This window comes from Sus scrofa, chromosome 8 (assembly GCF_054392235.1).
Source record: "Sus scrofa isolate SSC_HxYL_T2T_F1_AM1 chromosome 8, Sscrofa_HxYL_maternal_Yorkshire_Landrace_v2.0, whole genome shotgun sequence".
NCBI classification, from domain to species: domain Eukaryota; kingdom Metazoa; phylum Chordata; class Mammalia; order Artiodactyla; family Suidae; genus Sus; species Sus scrofa.
Window position 1 is genome coordinate 130,459,803 of NC_139390.1, and position 16,321 is coordinate 130,476,123.

Sequence of the window (16,321 nt, forward strand, 5' to 3'; positions counted from 1 at the left end):
GAGACAATCTAAGTGGATAAGCTGATAGCATATATTGTAATTGTCTTTCTTAACTCACTTTGTAATTTGAAAATGAATAGCCCAGGGGAGAAATATTTTTCTTGAAAGATTGGCATTTTCAGAGAAATATTTCATGAATGCACAGTGTTGTTTCTTTTTTCCTGCTGAATTTAAGGGGAAATTTAATCCCTTTTCTTGTCTATTTCCCTGAATATCACTAAGCTACAGAATAGCTCATTTAAGTCACAAACGAAAAAGAGTTTTGTCTTCCATTTGTTTCTCCTTTAAAAAATTATAAAAGAAAGCAAATGGTGCTTTTTGTAATTTCTCTTTAAAAAGTCTTAAAAAATAAGGAGTTCATCTTGAGGTGAAGAAAAGGATGCCTAGAGGCAAAGAGTCAGATAAAACCCCGCTGCAAGTCAGTCTAGAGAGCAGCCCATGCAGAAGCTAATGGGGCTGTATCTCTACTCAATGCTAAACACAACCTTAGCTTATCTTTAGGGCTTAGGCTAAATTGTTCCTTTCCCCCCTTTTTCACATCGTTTAAGCTGAAAGTTAAGTTTCCCTTGGTAGGAACACAGTGCAAGAGGTGAAATCATTAAGAGCGGTGCAACATCAACTGGCTCCCCCAGTCTGTGTCAGTGATAAGTGTCAGCTGTGGTATCCTTTCATCTTGCACCTAACAATGAATCCTAACTGTATAAATTAAAAGGGCTAAATCAAAGGTCATCCTTATTTAATCTTATGTCTAACAACTATAAATAATTAGAGACAATAATAACAGATGAGAACAGTTGTCTGCCACTTCTAAAGAGAAAAAAAAAGAAAGAGGATGAGAGAAATTCTATACTATTATTTATATCATTGTATTCACGATACTAATCTGCAATCAAATTGAATCTATATCGATCTCTTGTGTATATATTACATATAAAATAATCTTATCATTGACATAGAAACTCACATAGATGCACTTAAACTTGTATGTGAGACCAGAGTTGGAAAAATAATATAGTATTCCTACGTCAGAATTTAACATGTGAAATCACTAACATCTGCATTTATTTAAAACATTACCTTATTTTTCCAAGAGTAAAATTCACATAAATCAAAAAATCAGTGAATATCAGAACTCTGCTCTTGGTTTTCTCAACGTGAATGCTTTTTAAAAAAATAAATGGAAAGTGTTGAGTGTATGAGTTATTCTAAGATAGCTAAAATTTTACCTTTAATAACTTTGGAATTATGTGGACAAGGGCTTCCAGTTGTTTAAAAAAAAAAAAGTTTTTAAGTAGCTGGAGCCATGCCTTTTAGTTCTGGACATCATTAAAACGCAAGGTTAACAGAGGCACAAATTTATCACCATCATCCTATGGATTTAATCTTATAGATGAGATGTTACTAGAGCTGACATATAGATTTTTAAAAACAAAATGTAGAAAGCTATAACCCCAGAAAAAAATAATTATTATAATACAATAAAACCCTTATGAAAAATATAAACATTTTATTTTGAAACGAGTGTCTTTTATTAAAATGTGAAGGGAAACCAAACTACATGGAAGATATTGGGGTAATAACTCAGAACACTAATAGCAGAACAAGTAATCCAGAAAAGGATTTGAAATCAAAGAGAAGTTTCAAAAATCAGGCCCTGTAACTCCAGTCCATTAGCAGCCTTTGCAGAGATGCAAACTTGGTCCGACAAGAGGTAGTTGGGTTGACTGTTGGGACAGTGGTAAGATAAGAAAGAGACCTGCTTGGACTTGGTCTGGCCTCCAGAAAGTTTCACAAAAATGCAGCTGGAGAGCAGGCACCATCTGACATTCAGAGGTCACAGAACAAAACCTAAGAGACCCTGGGCAATTTATGCCTCTCCAAAAACTACTCAGAGAGACCATTCTCTTACAGAGTTATTTAAGGATCTGCATTTGGTAATGTAGATGAAACACGAACTGGTTAATTGAATTTTCAAACATTTCAGCCTAAATTGAGAACTGTTTTCTAGATACCTCTAACAAGTGAAATAGAAGATTTAAATATTATATATATACATACACACATATGTATATATATAATTTTGTATATATTATATTCATATATTGTGCATACATAGTAAGAATTTATAACATAATTGAGCAATAACCAGATGTCAGGTTCATGATGACCATTGTGCAAAAATTATCTCATTTATTCTTTATAGCAACTTTATTAAGAGTTACTATCACTCTCATTTTATACATAAAGAAATTGAGTTACAGAGAGTTTCAGGAACTTGCAAATTTCCCAAGGTCATTCATCTAACTGGTGATATAGTTGGCCTTCCAATCAGGGGCACCTGTCAATATGGGCCATACTAATGTTCATTAGGCTTTATTTCAGGCCGAACTTCAGAGCTATTTTGAGAAAGGCAGGGCTGTCTGTAGGCAGCGCAACACTCATGGTACACAGTAGGGCAAGGATGGAGTAGGAACTAGGGGGAAGTAGATAGCCAGGCACATGGTGAACTTTGAAACTTGCTCAGATTTGATTAAATCTGTTTTTTTTCTAAAAGAGTATATTACTGATAATTACTCCTCATTTATTCCTAATTACTTTTTACTCTTTTGCTCTAAAACTATAATTTGGACTTTTTAGTCCCCTATAGCTTTCTTATTAGAAGCCTATGAATGCATACACATGGAGAATACATATAATCCAAAAAAAGATGAGCCTGAAAATACACTCTTAAAAACCTATAAAACTGAAGATAAATTTATTTATAGGACTGATTCAGATTTATCCACCTCCATACATTTTCATTTGCACCATCTGTAATTCTATTTCTAGAATACTTAATTGCATTTTTTATTTGTAAAAACTGGGGGGAAATTATCAAATTATGAAGCATGGAATTGTAATAATCCTTTTAGTGTATGCTTATTATATGTAGTTTATTTATGTTATAGTAACACATCTATGAATACTGTAGGTAACCCGAACCTTAAAAGCATGAGTGCATGACCATATTCTGTCTTTGCCTAATGCTAAAAAGCTGGATAAAAACTGAAAATTTCAATCTTTTGGAATCCTATTTTAATTAATGCCACGAATGCTGATATTTGATCTTTTCCAAGTGGCACAGAGATGGCCAGATGTACACCAGCACCCATTTTCCTCTTTTCCTGGACACACGGCTCATGTATATTTATTTGCCAATCTACTCCGCAACTGGGTTGGGTCAAGCAACTAAGTTTTAGCCAATGAAAAGTGAGTATAAAAAAAAATGTGCCATTTCAAGGCCTGAAGCAAAAGATATGGGATCAAAAGGATCCCTATTAAAACGGATATATATATATATATATATATATATATATATATATATATATATGCCCCTATTTGTTCTTCTGACTCACTTGAGTCATGACTGCAACCCCTAACCCAGGGCACACTTGGACACCACATATTTGGTACAGTAGAGCTACTCCTGCTTGCGTCTCTCCTTGTTTGCGAGGAGCTAAGAAGAGCACCTTCCTCACCCCCCCACTGCCAAGCTTCCCATCCCTGAACTGCCCTGAGAGGAACAAAAATTTCTATTGTGTTCTACTTCCACAGCCTTATCCGCCCTAACCTATAATCTTGATGACTGATGTTTTTTTCTAGTATTATACAGACATGTACATTTTATTCATTTTCTTTCAAGGACTGAATTCTCTATCAGTTTTTCAGTCACGTGAGCAGCATCTCTGAGGCCCTCCTCCCTCAGGGACTGAAATTAACCAAGGGCCCTGGCTCACATTTGGAAATTAATCCCCTCCTTTGAGCTAAGGACATACCTGCCACTGGCTGCTCACAGCCAGTGAATGACGGTGACATGGATACTCAGACCAACCAATTCCTGGAAAACCCAAGACATGCCTGACAGCTGACCTGGACTGCAGCGCAACAGTTCTGCCAACCTGAACCTTCGCTAGACGGCAGGGCGATCTAGGACATGTCTATCCGTGATCTTCCCCATCTTCATTTCACGCAGTGTCCGACTTGCACAGTGATCGATGACTCTCCTAGCCTTCCCCAGGGGACCCAGCCCTAACGACTCCTCACCCCTGTTCTTTCACACAGGTATTTCTCCTTCTAGAACACCTCACCCGTTAAGTCCTATCTGTTTCTCAGAAGACCTGAACTAATGCAGATCCCTCTAGGAACTTGGCACACATCTTTTATTACTTTCCAAGGGCTGCTATGACAAAGCATCGTAAACTGGACGGCTAACACAATGGAAATTTATTGTCTCACAGGTACAGAGGCTAGGGGTCTAAAACAAAGTGCTGGCAAGGTTAGACCTTTCTGAGGGCTGTGAGGGAGATTCCGTTTCTTGCTTCTCTCCTGGTTTCTGGGGGTTTGCTGGCAATCTGTGGGGTCTCTGGCTTGGAGCTGTATCACTCCAGTCTTTGCCTTCATCTTCACATGGCATTCTCCCTGTGTGCATTTTTGTGTTCACATTTCCCCTTTTTATACGGACACCAGCAAACTGGACAAAGGCTCAGTCTAATGACCTCCTATTGACCCGATTACCTCTAGAAAACCCTATTCCAAATAAGGTCACATTCTGAGGTACTGGTTGTTAGGCCTCCAACACACCTTTTTTTTTTTTTTTTTTGGTGGTGGAGGAAATGCACAATTCAAACCACAGTTATCAACCAATCACAGGATTATGTTTCCCATAAGATTAGCAATTACCAAATGATATACTCATGGAACTGCCTTCAGCAGATACCTCAACATGATAAAATCCATGCACTATCATAAGAATGAATATAAAATATTGTCTTTTATCTTTCAAAATACTTTAAATCTCTGGGACTATGACTAAATAGCTCATCAACCCAACAGAAGTCTTTCCATGTTACAGTTTTTACTACAACACAATCTAAATATAAGAGCCAAAAACCTCACAAATGGACCAACTTGCTGAAGAAGCACCTAGGGGCTAACAATTTTTAACTTGATTAGAATTACTTATCACAGATTTTTATTTGATACAATACGGCAACTTGGACCTTTAAAGCAACTGTGATGTGCTAAAAGTAATTTATGGTGTACTTTTTAATGTGAATGTATAGTATGTGCAAGATGCTGGCCTGTCCCTGTCCCTTTCCCTTAGGGTTTAATCAGCTGAAGCAGACAAAACAGAACAAATGCCTAAGTATGTATTGTTTTGTTTTGTTTTCATAATGAAAGTTTGTAAGCATTCCATAAATCATCACATTACTCCAAGCAAACTGGGAATTCCATTCACTTATTCAAAAACACCCTGGATATCTTTTAAACCCATCTCTGGACCAGATAAAAAGACGAACAAAACATGTTCCCTCGATGAGCTCACAATTCTAGTAGAAAATAAAAACATTTAACTATATCATAGCCTGGTAAATGTGATGTTATGGGATTGTACCAGAATCCCACAAGGACAATTAAACAAAAGGAAGGAAATCACAGTATCAGTTCCTGCTAGTTTAAAATTTCATTTAGTTGCTATGGTTCTACAATCTGTCCAAACGTTCCACTAAAGCAACAAATGAAATAAACGTAAAAAAAGCTCACATGAATACTTAATACTAGGACCAGTGGTTAATATGCCTCAAGAAATGGTGAAGAACTTTGACAAACTTCAAAGTCGCTGAAGTTCACCCATTAGAGTTCTATAGCTATGAACACAAGCTCCATAACTATTTGCTGCTTTTATTTCAATAGTGTTTTCCATGTGTGTGTGTGTAAGTATTTTCTTTATAGGTACTTTACGTCAAGGATTATTCATTTTTATGTTTTCATATGTATTTTGTACTTCAACAACTATTTAAATTTGGGATTACTTCTAAAAGAGCAAACACTTCTTTCCTAACAGTAAAATATATTTAAAAGTATTCTGTTTAACAAACATTTATTGTGTCCCAACTATGTTTCAAGTATTTGAATTAGAACATTTGCAAAACATAATCTTACCTGATAAAGTTCAGAGACATGTGTTTGAGACAAAGAAACCAACAACAGCAGTACAGAGTCATAAAGCCTTCAAAAATTATAAACTCATAGAAAAATATGGTAATTTAGGGGAGAGTCTCATAACTTTAGGGAGTGATAACAGTACTTTGGAAATGTCACTTTGACTGTGGGAAGAAAAATTCTTTAGTGAAACACAGGTAGGACAGCTGCATCGTGAGCATGAATTTAGGAAGGAGAAATGTGAGGATTGAGAACAAATGCCGATATTGGCAGAGAACATAAAATTTTCAAAAGGAAGTGGGAAAGGAGAGAGAGGGGGAAACGTCCAAGTTGCTTAAGTTGTCATTATAAACTGGATGAGAGACAGTAATGCCTGAACCAAGTCAGTGACAGAGAGTAGAGAAGGAAGACCGAGATTGTAGAGTATTGAAAATAGAAAATTGATTGGATTTAGTCACTGATTAAATACATGCAGAGTTAAGGGGAAAAACTGAGAATGATTTTCAGACTTCTAACCTGGGCAAATGAACAGGCTGTAGCAGCATTTAGGAAGAAAAACAGATATATGAGGAGATAACTTATCGTGTCTGTTTGTATTCATCTGCAACATACCTTTATCCGAAAAAAAATGTCTTCTGTTTATTATTGAATTTATCACAATGATTCTTTTTTAGTTTCACTGCCAGTAGGATGGAGAAGTATTTAGTATGCTTTTACTAAACTGTTTACTGTTCACTATTGTGCATGTTTACATCTAATCAGAAAAAAAGTCTTTTGTGCAGGAATAGTAAAATCTCATTAAAGGACTTCAAGGTCTTTGCTGCATTTAATAAATTCTCAATGCTGATTCGACATAGATGGTTCCATAAGCAGGCTTTCTCCAGAATATCTTCTAAAGTACTTTGGACTATTTCCTATGCATAGCTGGGAATAAAATTTTAGTAATTTGAGAATTTATCATGTAATATACTTTCTTCCTTAGAAGAAAACATTATTCTGATAAATAAAATGTTTTGAAGTAAACAGCTACTTTTTTTTTAGCCAGAACTTCTACTAGCATATTCAAACTAGCTCATTTAATGCTCAGCAAAGAGCCAGAGTACTTTCAAGGCAGTTAATAATAACAATAACAACAACAATAATAATAAAGAAACAGGGCATATGGAAGAGTAAAACAATTATATACACTGAGGAATGTATGCAATATATCATATGGCTATGGTTTACTATTCTATAGTCTTTGAGCAGAAGGACTTAAACCATCTAATATATTATTTTCTACCTACATTACAAAAAAGTTCAACAAAAAAGCTGATCACTATATAGGGTAATAAACTTTTTGTGAGGGAAAAAATGAAAAATTTCAAACTCTTGTCATACAAAGAGAAGGACTGGCTGCACTGCAATCATTACTTTAAATTAATCCTTGTTTTTGGTTTTGATTTTTTTTTTTTTTTTTTTTTTTTTGCTTTTTTGCTTTTTAGGGCTGCACCCCTGGCATATGGAGGTTCCCAGGCTAGGGGTCTAATCAGAGCTACAGCTGCTGGCCACAGCCACAGCCACAGCCACCCCAGATGCGAGCCATGGCTGCGAACTACACTACAGCTCACGGCAACACCAGATCCTTAACCCACTGAGCGAGGCCAGGGATCGAACCCACAACCTCATGGTTCCTAGGCGGATATGTTTTTTCTGCACCACGACAGGAACTCCTACTTTAAATTAATCTTAAATTAATGCACAGTCTACCTTTTAAAAACCCTAAGTACTTAGTACAATTACAATAGGATATTTTTCTCCAGAGATGACTTCTCTAGCAGACCAAGTGGTTCTTAGAGTCATTTAAAACTAAAGTGACATTTCCTCAGCTGTTATTCACTGCACTTCTGTGAGTTAAATGTGTTCTGCAAAAGACCAGGTATAGCAAGAAGAATTTCTAATGTGCATACTTGAAAGCCTTCTATACTGGAAAGAAAAATTGCCTCAGTTTATGTGGAAATTCCTCCATCACTGAGGCCTAATTTTTCAAAAGGGCGGCTAGTAAGCTTCAAAGATAAATAAATATGCCATGAAATGAAGACTCATGATAAAAGCTAAGCGCACCAGAGAACAACGGAAAGTCACTCTGAGTCCTGGTCCATGCACAGTGAGAAGAATGGACATTCAGTCCGCAATTATCACTGTCATCATCAGTGGAGGCTCACAGCTGGGTGTGATACCAACAGAGGCAGACAGTGTGAGATCAGGGGGGGAGAGAGAGAGAGTCTTGAAAACTACTGTCATCCCAAAGACACTGGGCACATGCCCAGAAATGTGACTTCTCAGGAGTAAAATCAGAGGCGCTACACTGCAGGGGAAAGAGTCTTCACCAAGCCGTCTAAACAAGTCAATTAACAAAAAGAAAACAAACAACAAACACGAGTCTCTGTAAGGACAGGGTGATAATTATCCAGAGTTGCTGCAGTATAGTCTCTAAAAATCCCAGATTGAACAACGAAAAACTTATAAGACATACGAAGAACAAGAAGGATCATCCAAAAACAGGGGTGTGAAGGAGAAGCAATAGAAACTATCTCTGAAGGGACCTAGTTCGTGGACCTAACAGGCAAAGACTTCAAAGAAGCTATTACAAATATGTTCAGTGGATTAAGGCTCCAGTGTTGCTGTGAGCTGTGATGTTAGTGGCTCAGGTCCCGTGTGGCTGTGGCTGTGGTTAGGCCACCAACTACAGCTCCAATTCGACCTCTAGCCTGGGAGCCTCCATACGCCATGGGTGTGCCCCTAAAAAGAGAAAGGGAAAAAAATATATACATACATACACTGGAGCCTTATATATTCACTCTGGAAAGAATTAAAGACCTAAATAAATGGGAAGTCATCCCATGTTTACAAATTAGATCGCTTTACATTGTTAAGATGAAAACACTTACTAAACATCGATCCATAGAGTCAGCACAATATCTATCAAACTCCTGACCAGATTTTTTTCAGAAAATAATAATCCTAAGAGTCACAAGGAAATTTAAGGGATTCACACTAGCCAAAACAAACTTGAAATAAAAAGTTGACAGACTCACACTTTCTGATTTTAACACTGACTACAAAGGCACAGAAATAAAGACAATGTGGAAATGGCATAGAGTAAACACGTAAATCAATGGATTAGAACTGAAATTAAAGAAATGAACCCTCACATTTACAGTCAACTGTTTTTTGACACAGGTGACAATTTAGTGTCAAAATCAAATCTTTCAGCAAATGGTACTAGAACAACTAAATACCTATATGCAAAAGAATAATATACTCTTTTTTTCATATCATTCACAAAAATTAACTCACAGTGGATTACAGGCCTAAATGTAAGAGATAGAAAAATCTGAGTCTGGAAAAATATGAATAAATCTATATTATTTTATGAAAGGCTAAATCTTCATAGATACGATATGCACAGCCACAAAATAAAAAATAAACTAGCCTTCATTAAAATTGGGGGCTTCTTCCACAAATAACAAGTGCTGGAGGGGCTGTGGAGAAAAGGGAACCCTCCTGCACTGTTGGTGGGAATGTAAACTGGTACAGCCACTATGGAGAACAGTTTGGAGATACCTTAGAAATCTATACATAGAACTTCCATATGACCCCGCAATCCCACTCTTGGGCATCTATCCGGACAAAACTCTACTTAAAAGAGACACGTGCACCCGTATGTTCATTGCAGCACTATTCACAATAGCCAGGACATGGAAACAACCCAAATGTCCATCGACAGATGATTGGATTCGGAAGATGTGGTATATAGACACAATGGAATACTACTCAGCCATAAAAAAGAATGACATCATGCCATTTGCAGCAACATGGATGGAACTAGAGACTCTCATACTGAGTGAAATGAGCCAGAAAGACAAAGACAAATACCATATGATATCACTTATAACTGGAATCTAATATCCAGCACAAATGAACATCTCCTCAGAAAAGAAAATCATGGACTTGGAGAAAAGACTTGTGGCTGCCTGATGGGAGGGGGAGGGAGTGGGAGGGATGGGGAGCTTGGGCTGATCAGACACAACTTAGAATAGAATTACAAGGAGATCCTGCTGAATAGCATTGAGAACTTTGTCTAGATACTCATGTTGCAACAGAACAAAGGGTGGGGAAAAAAAAATGTAATTGTAATGTATACTTGATCCCCTTGCTGCACAGTGGGAAAATAAAAAAAAAAAATTGGGGGATTCTAAAGACACCACCAAGATAGTAAAAAGACAATGTATAAAATGGGAGATAATGCTTGCAAACTATTTAGCTAATAAGGACTTAGATATAGAAATATAAAGAAATATAATTGAATAATAAAAAGTCACATAACCCAATTAAAAATGGGTAAAGATATAAAAAAAAATAACATGGCCATTAAGGACATAAAAAGATACTCAATATCATTAGTTGTTAAGCAAATGCAAATCAAAACCACAATGACAAATCATTTTATACCCACAAGGAAGGCTATAATAATTCTTTAAAAACAGACTATAATAAGTGTTGGTGAAAATATGGAGAAATTTGATCCCTCATATCTTGATGGTGGACGTGCAAAGTTATGAAACTGTTCTGGAAAATTCCCAGCAGTTCCTAAAAGTTTTAAGCATACGGTCACCAAATAGCACAGCAATTCCACTCTCAGGTATGTTCCCAAGTGAAATGAAAGCATATGTCCACGCAAAAACTTACACATCAATGTCCTACATTATTCACTTCAGCCAAAAAGTGAAACAACACAAATATCCATCAACTAAAGAACAGACAAATGAGCTCGGTATATTATTTGGCCAGATAAGGGAATGAAGTATAGATAAACATCACAGCATATATAAACCTTGAAAACATATTTACATATATGAATACACACATACATATACATATATATATGATTCTATTCATATAAGATGTCTATAATAGGTGAATAGGGAGAGAAAAAATTAAATTGGATTTCAGGGGTAGTAAGGTTGGGTGGTTACAGCTAAAGGGTACAGGGTTTCCTTTTGAGGTGATAAAAATGTTCTAAAATCAGATCACACTTATGATTGCACAGCTCTGTGAACACAATGAAATCCTTTGCACTGTACATTTTATAATGGTGAATTATACTTAAAGCTGTTAAAATAAAATCCAAAACAGAAAAAAAGAACAGTCTAAGATTTTATATTATTTGCAAATTTAAAAATTTGCCTGCCACAGTCTCAAGGATGCTGGCAACTGATACAGGCGTCCTGGGTCAGAGACAAAGGACTTTATTACTCACAGTGCAGAAGACAGCATAAGCACCATCACAGTTGCTTCAATTCTTCTTTCCCTTGAGTTCCACGAGGTGACACAAAAAGGTCTGGATGGGTATCTGCAGATATGAATTGCATTACATGAGTGGAATCTGGAGCTCAAGAAACCTGATTTTTTTTTTTTTTTTTTTTTTTTTTTTTTAAGGGCTGCACCTGTGGCATATGGAAGTTCCCAGGCCAGGGGTCGAATTGGAGCTGCAGCTACAGCCTATGCCACAGTCATGGCAACACCGGATCAGATTCATATCTGTGACCTACTCCACAGCTTATGGCAAGGCTGGATCCTTCACCCACTAAACCAAGCCAGGGATCAAACCCAAATCCTCTCAGAGACAATGTCAGTTTCCTAACCTGCTAAGCCACAAGGGGATTTCCTGTTTTTTTTAATAATGGGGATTAAATCTGCCTAATTTACTCTTTGCTCTAGAGAAATACTATCTCCAACCCCCAAGACTGTAAGCAAATTTGGCGGCTGTTCTGGGGGGAGATACTATGTTTAGCTTCCAAGGCTTGTTGCTATAAAAACACATAAAAAGATGGACCATAACAAAGGGCAATCCGTGCCTCATTCAGAAGACATGCAGAAATGTGAGAGATCCATTCTCCAAGTCAAGAGACGAAGTTAAAAACTGAATCTAGAGGGAGACATAGCAAAAGCCCCAGAGGAGTGAGGAGTCCTTTGTATTTTCATTAAGCTGATACATAAAGCACATGAATAGCTGAGTTAGATGCAAGATGTAGTGAGGAATTGCAAAGGCAAGAGAGAAGAAAAAAAAGAGTTTTGAGCAGGTAACAGAGTGGTTTAGGATATCAAGATGGTTGTTATTCCTCATAACATCGGCTCTGTTATCTGTGAAGCTCAATGTGCAGCTCCCCAAAATTACTGTCCATTTGGTCTAACTGGTTACTCAGGCTGCGGCCATACCTCTCCTACTTCTTAAATACAGCTCTAATCTTAGCAATCCCTTCATCATCAAGTTTGTATTTTTTATTAACACTTGAAGTCTTTTATTATTTTATGCGACATCGTCCCAAAATAAACACACCACTCACTGATGCCTTAAGTTTATATGTTTAATATCAAATTTATTTTTCATAATTTGCAGTATCTTCTGATCTTTCATATTGATAGCCTGTCCGGGAGGCTTAATCAGCCTTCAACTAACAAATAAAGATTACAAAAACAGGAAGAAATTGAAAGAAATTTCAGTGCTCCACTTTATTTGAACATACATCCTTGGCCAGTCTGTCAAGTAGTTACATTGTGAAGATAAAAGAATATTGAAGACAAATGAGCTAAGGTGGTAGGAGAAGTAGAACATAGTTGCCTTAATTTGCCTCTGTTTTCTACCCTTATTCACGAATTACAAGTTGTTTTTTTTTTTAAGCATTTCTATGGCTAGTGTATAGTAAAGCTAGTCTACCTTATTTTTAGCAACAATTCCTGGTTTTCCCCTCCATCTATAATGAAGGATAAATCAATTTATCATAGGCCTGATTCCTGTTAATGTAATGGCTACTCCTTCTTTGAATTAGAGCCTAAAACCTCTTTTTCAAAAATCTATCCAGGGTTCCCACAGTGATGTCTCCTGCAGCACCAGGATGCAGGTTTGATCCCTGCCCTGGCACAGTGCTTAAAGCAGCAAGCTTACCATAGCTGCGGTGCTACTGGGTGGCCAAAAAAGGAAAAAAAAAAAAAATCTACCTAAAGATTAAATCCCCATCCAACCAAATGGTCTGTGAGTGGTTTAGTTCCACTTTCATGGGGGGTGGGGGGAATTTTTGCATACAGCAAAACTGAAAGTCTGAAAAATTGACTATAATCAACAAAAGTAACCAATAACTTTTCTTTGATTTCATTAAATTCTACTCCTACTTATTGTCTTCAAACAATTTGGATCTCCTTCACAATACTGATATTAGGGAAGATATTCTTCATTTACTATGAACCAAACAGCTGAAGAAGGTGTCTTTAATTCTAGAGGTTAACTCCTAATGAAATTGTACTTTCTATTTCAGCATTTCCCACATGGTGGATATTCGATTCTCCCGGAATACATATCAGAAGTGGGATTACAATGTGCACTCTCCCCATTATGAGAAATGACTTTTCATCTAATGGGAATCACCATGCATTCCAAATAGGTTTTAGTACACAAAGGCAGGAGAGTTGAAAACAATTCCCCATCTCCAATGCAGTTTGGATATTATATGGGTACTGACATTTAGATCACAAGTGTGAGATTTTATTCGAATTAACAAGAGGATAGAGGCAGGATACAACATTATCTGTTTTGTTGGCATGGATAATGGTTAGAAATTTGAGGTTCCTGAACCAGTTGAGGTTCCCTGATTCAACAGCAGCAGCTTTGGGCTGAAGGATTGGAGAAATGAAGGCAGCAAGGGTCTGAACCAGAAAAATCTGGTGGAAGCTTCTGTTTCTAAACTTCACATGGCAGAAGAAGTGGCAAATTTTAGTGGCTCCGCTCTATGATATAGTTTTGAAAGTTTATCATGAAATTATCACAACTTAATTCCTGGGTTCTTGCTTGATCTTAATGCAAATGCACAGGCAGCCATGAATGAGGCTGAGAAAATAAAAGCATTTTTTTAAAAAAAATCAATTATAATTGTACAGGTTTCATAATGCACAGAAATTTCAGAAAAACAAAATAAAGACAAAATAATCCTACACAGTGTCATCAAATACCATTATTAGAAATTTAGAATATTTCCTCTATTCTTTACTTGTTTCTTTTTTACAGCTATGCTTATACTGTAGAAACTATTCTATAAACAACCTTCTTAATAAAACAGTATGAATTTCTCATGTCCTTTAAACTCTTCAAAAATTACATTTAATTGCTATATAATAGTTTATTAAAATAAAAAAGAATGCTTCTTTCCACTTAGAGCATTTTATATAATAAATGGAGTGATTTTCTCAAATAAAATGTGTCACTTTGAAATACCCCTTACTCTTCCCCATGGAGATGGAACAAATTTCTTGGCTCATTTTCTCATTCATTCATATCTTCATTGCTTCATTCAAGAGATATGTTTTTAGGACCTGTGCAACAGCAAGAACTATTTCAAGTGTTAGAAATTAACGGCGAAAAAAACCCTGTATCGTTGCTGGCATTTGAGGTAGGGTTTGGGTGTAAAACAAATAGAATATTGTAGGTTAGATGATGTCAAGTGCTATGGCAAAAAAATAAGGCAGGTTAAGAAGATGGGGAACCCTAGGATTGCAATTTCAGACCGGGTAGTTGTATTTGTTTCCTAGGCCTGCTACAGCAACGCATCACAATCCAGGTAGCTTAAAACAACAGCAAGTGATTTTCTCAGCTCTAGAAGTCTTAAATCAAGGTGATGCAAGGTCATGCTCCCTCTGACTCCTTCCTCATGTCTTCCTAACTTCTGATGGTTTCCCTACAATCCTTGGTGTTGCTTGGCCTGTTGCAGCAGAACTCCAGCCACTGCCTGCATGGTGACGAGGTGTTCCCTCTGTGTGCCTCTGTGCTCACTTGGCTGTCTTCTTATGAGGACACCAGTCATATCAAATTAAGGGCCCACCCTACTCTAGTATGATCGCAACTAATTACACCTGCAATGACCTTGTTTCCAAATGAGTCACATTCTGAGGAACTGTGTATAAGGACTACAACTTATTTTTCTTTTTTTGAGAGGACACCATTAAACCCATTTGACAGCAGTGAAAAGACTCTTTATGAAGAATACTGACATGTGAATAATGACGAGGACAAAAGTGAGAGGCTGAGCCAAGGAGTATCTTGGAGAAGAATGTTCCAGGAAGAGAAAATAGGAAATGCGAAAATCCTGAAGCAGAGGCATTCCTTGTATGTTCAAACATCAACGAGATGTGCCAGAATCACTGAAAAAGGTTGAGAAAATCAGCGTGGAGGGAGACTGGATCAGGGAGCTAAGAGGGGCTCAGAGGGTCTGCCTTCTAAGTCACAGTAGGTACTTCGGCTTTTACTGTGAAATAAATTAAAAGGGCATGGGGTGATTTTATATAGATGAATACCATGCTTTAAAACTTGGTTCCAACAGGATCACTATGGTGGGAATAGATTGAAAAAATGCAAGAGGGATGAAAGGAACCCAATTATTATTTTTTTTAACCCAGTTAGGAAGCAATAGCAATATGCCAGGTAAGAGAAGATTGTGAGTGGACCGGGATACCAGCAGTGGAGGAGGTAAGTGGTGGTGAGATTCTGAATATTTACTGATGGTAAAGATACAGTAGGAAGGGGTGAAATGATGCTGGAGAGAGACATCCTAGAGTCGGTGAGAGGAGGGTTATTGAGCATAACTGGAAGAATTAACCTTGGCCATGAGCATGGTTGTTATTGACTGCCCCTGGCCCAGACTTCTCAAGTGGATAGAAGGAATCTATCAAAGATCCAGAGAGCCAGAGTTTCATCCCTCTCTCCTTCTCTCCTACAGTAGTCCACTTGCGCTGTCATAACAAAATACCACAGAATGGTTTAAATGACATAAATGTATTTCTCATAGTTGTGGAGGCTGGAACAAGGTGCTGGAAAGGTGGTTAACTGTTTACCTGCTATTGGAAATTTGGGGTTTCTTTCCAAATCATTTTGAATTGCAAATTTTTTTCAAATCATTCATTTTTCAGAAAAATGTTTTAAGAGTTCCTGTTGTGGCACAGTGGAAACAAACCTGACTAGAATCCATGAGGATGCAGATTCAATCTCTGGCCTCACTCAGTGGGCTAAGGATCCAGTGTTGCTGTGAGCTGTGGTGTAGATAACAGGTGGGGCTCCAATTCGACCCCTAGCCTGGGAACCTCCATAGGCTGTGGGTGTGCCCCTAAAAAGGAAAAAGAAAAAAAGAAAAAAATGTTTTATAACTTGCCTCGTATATACCCTATCAGTTCCCTATTAAATCTAATTCTTACTGTTTTGTAATTTATAGTGCTATTATGAGGGAAATTTTTAATGTTTTCTGATTGCTGTTTT

At 37.1% G+C, this 16,321-nt stretch overlaps 1 protein-coding gene across 3 annotated transcripts in view; it reads right to left on the reverse strand.

The window, feature by feature from the left end:
* The window catches only part of LOC146401045 (uncharacterized), a 269,811-nt gene that overhangs the window by 209,279 nt on the left and 44,211 nt on the right, over positions 1-16,321 (reverse strand). For all 3 annotated transcript variants that reach the window (XM_084973386.1, XM_084973389.1, XM_084973387.1), the window contains exon 2: positions 11,285-11,377. In XM_084973386.1, the coding sequence (XP_084829512.1) occupies positions 11,285-11,377 (93 nt within the window). The remainder of the gene's footprint in view (positions 1-11,284; positions 11,378-16,321) is intronic.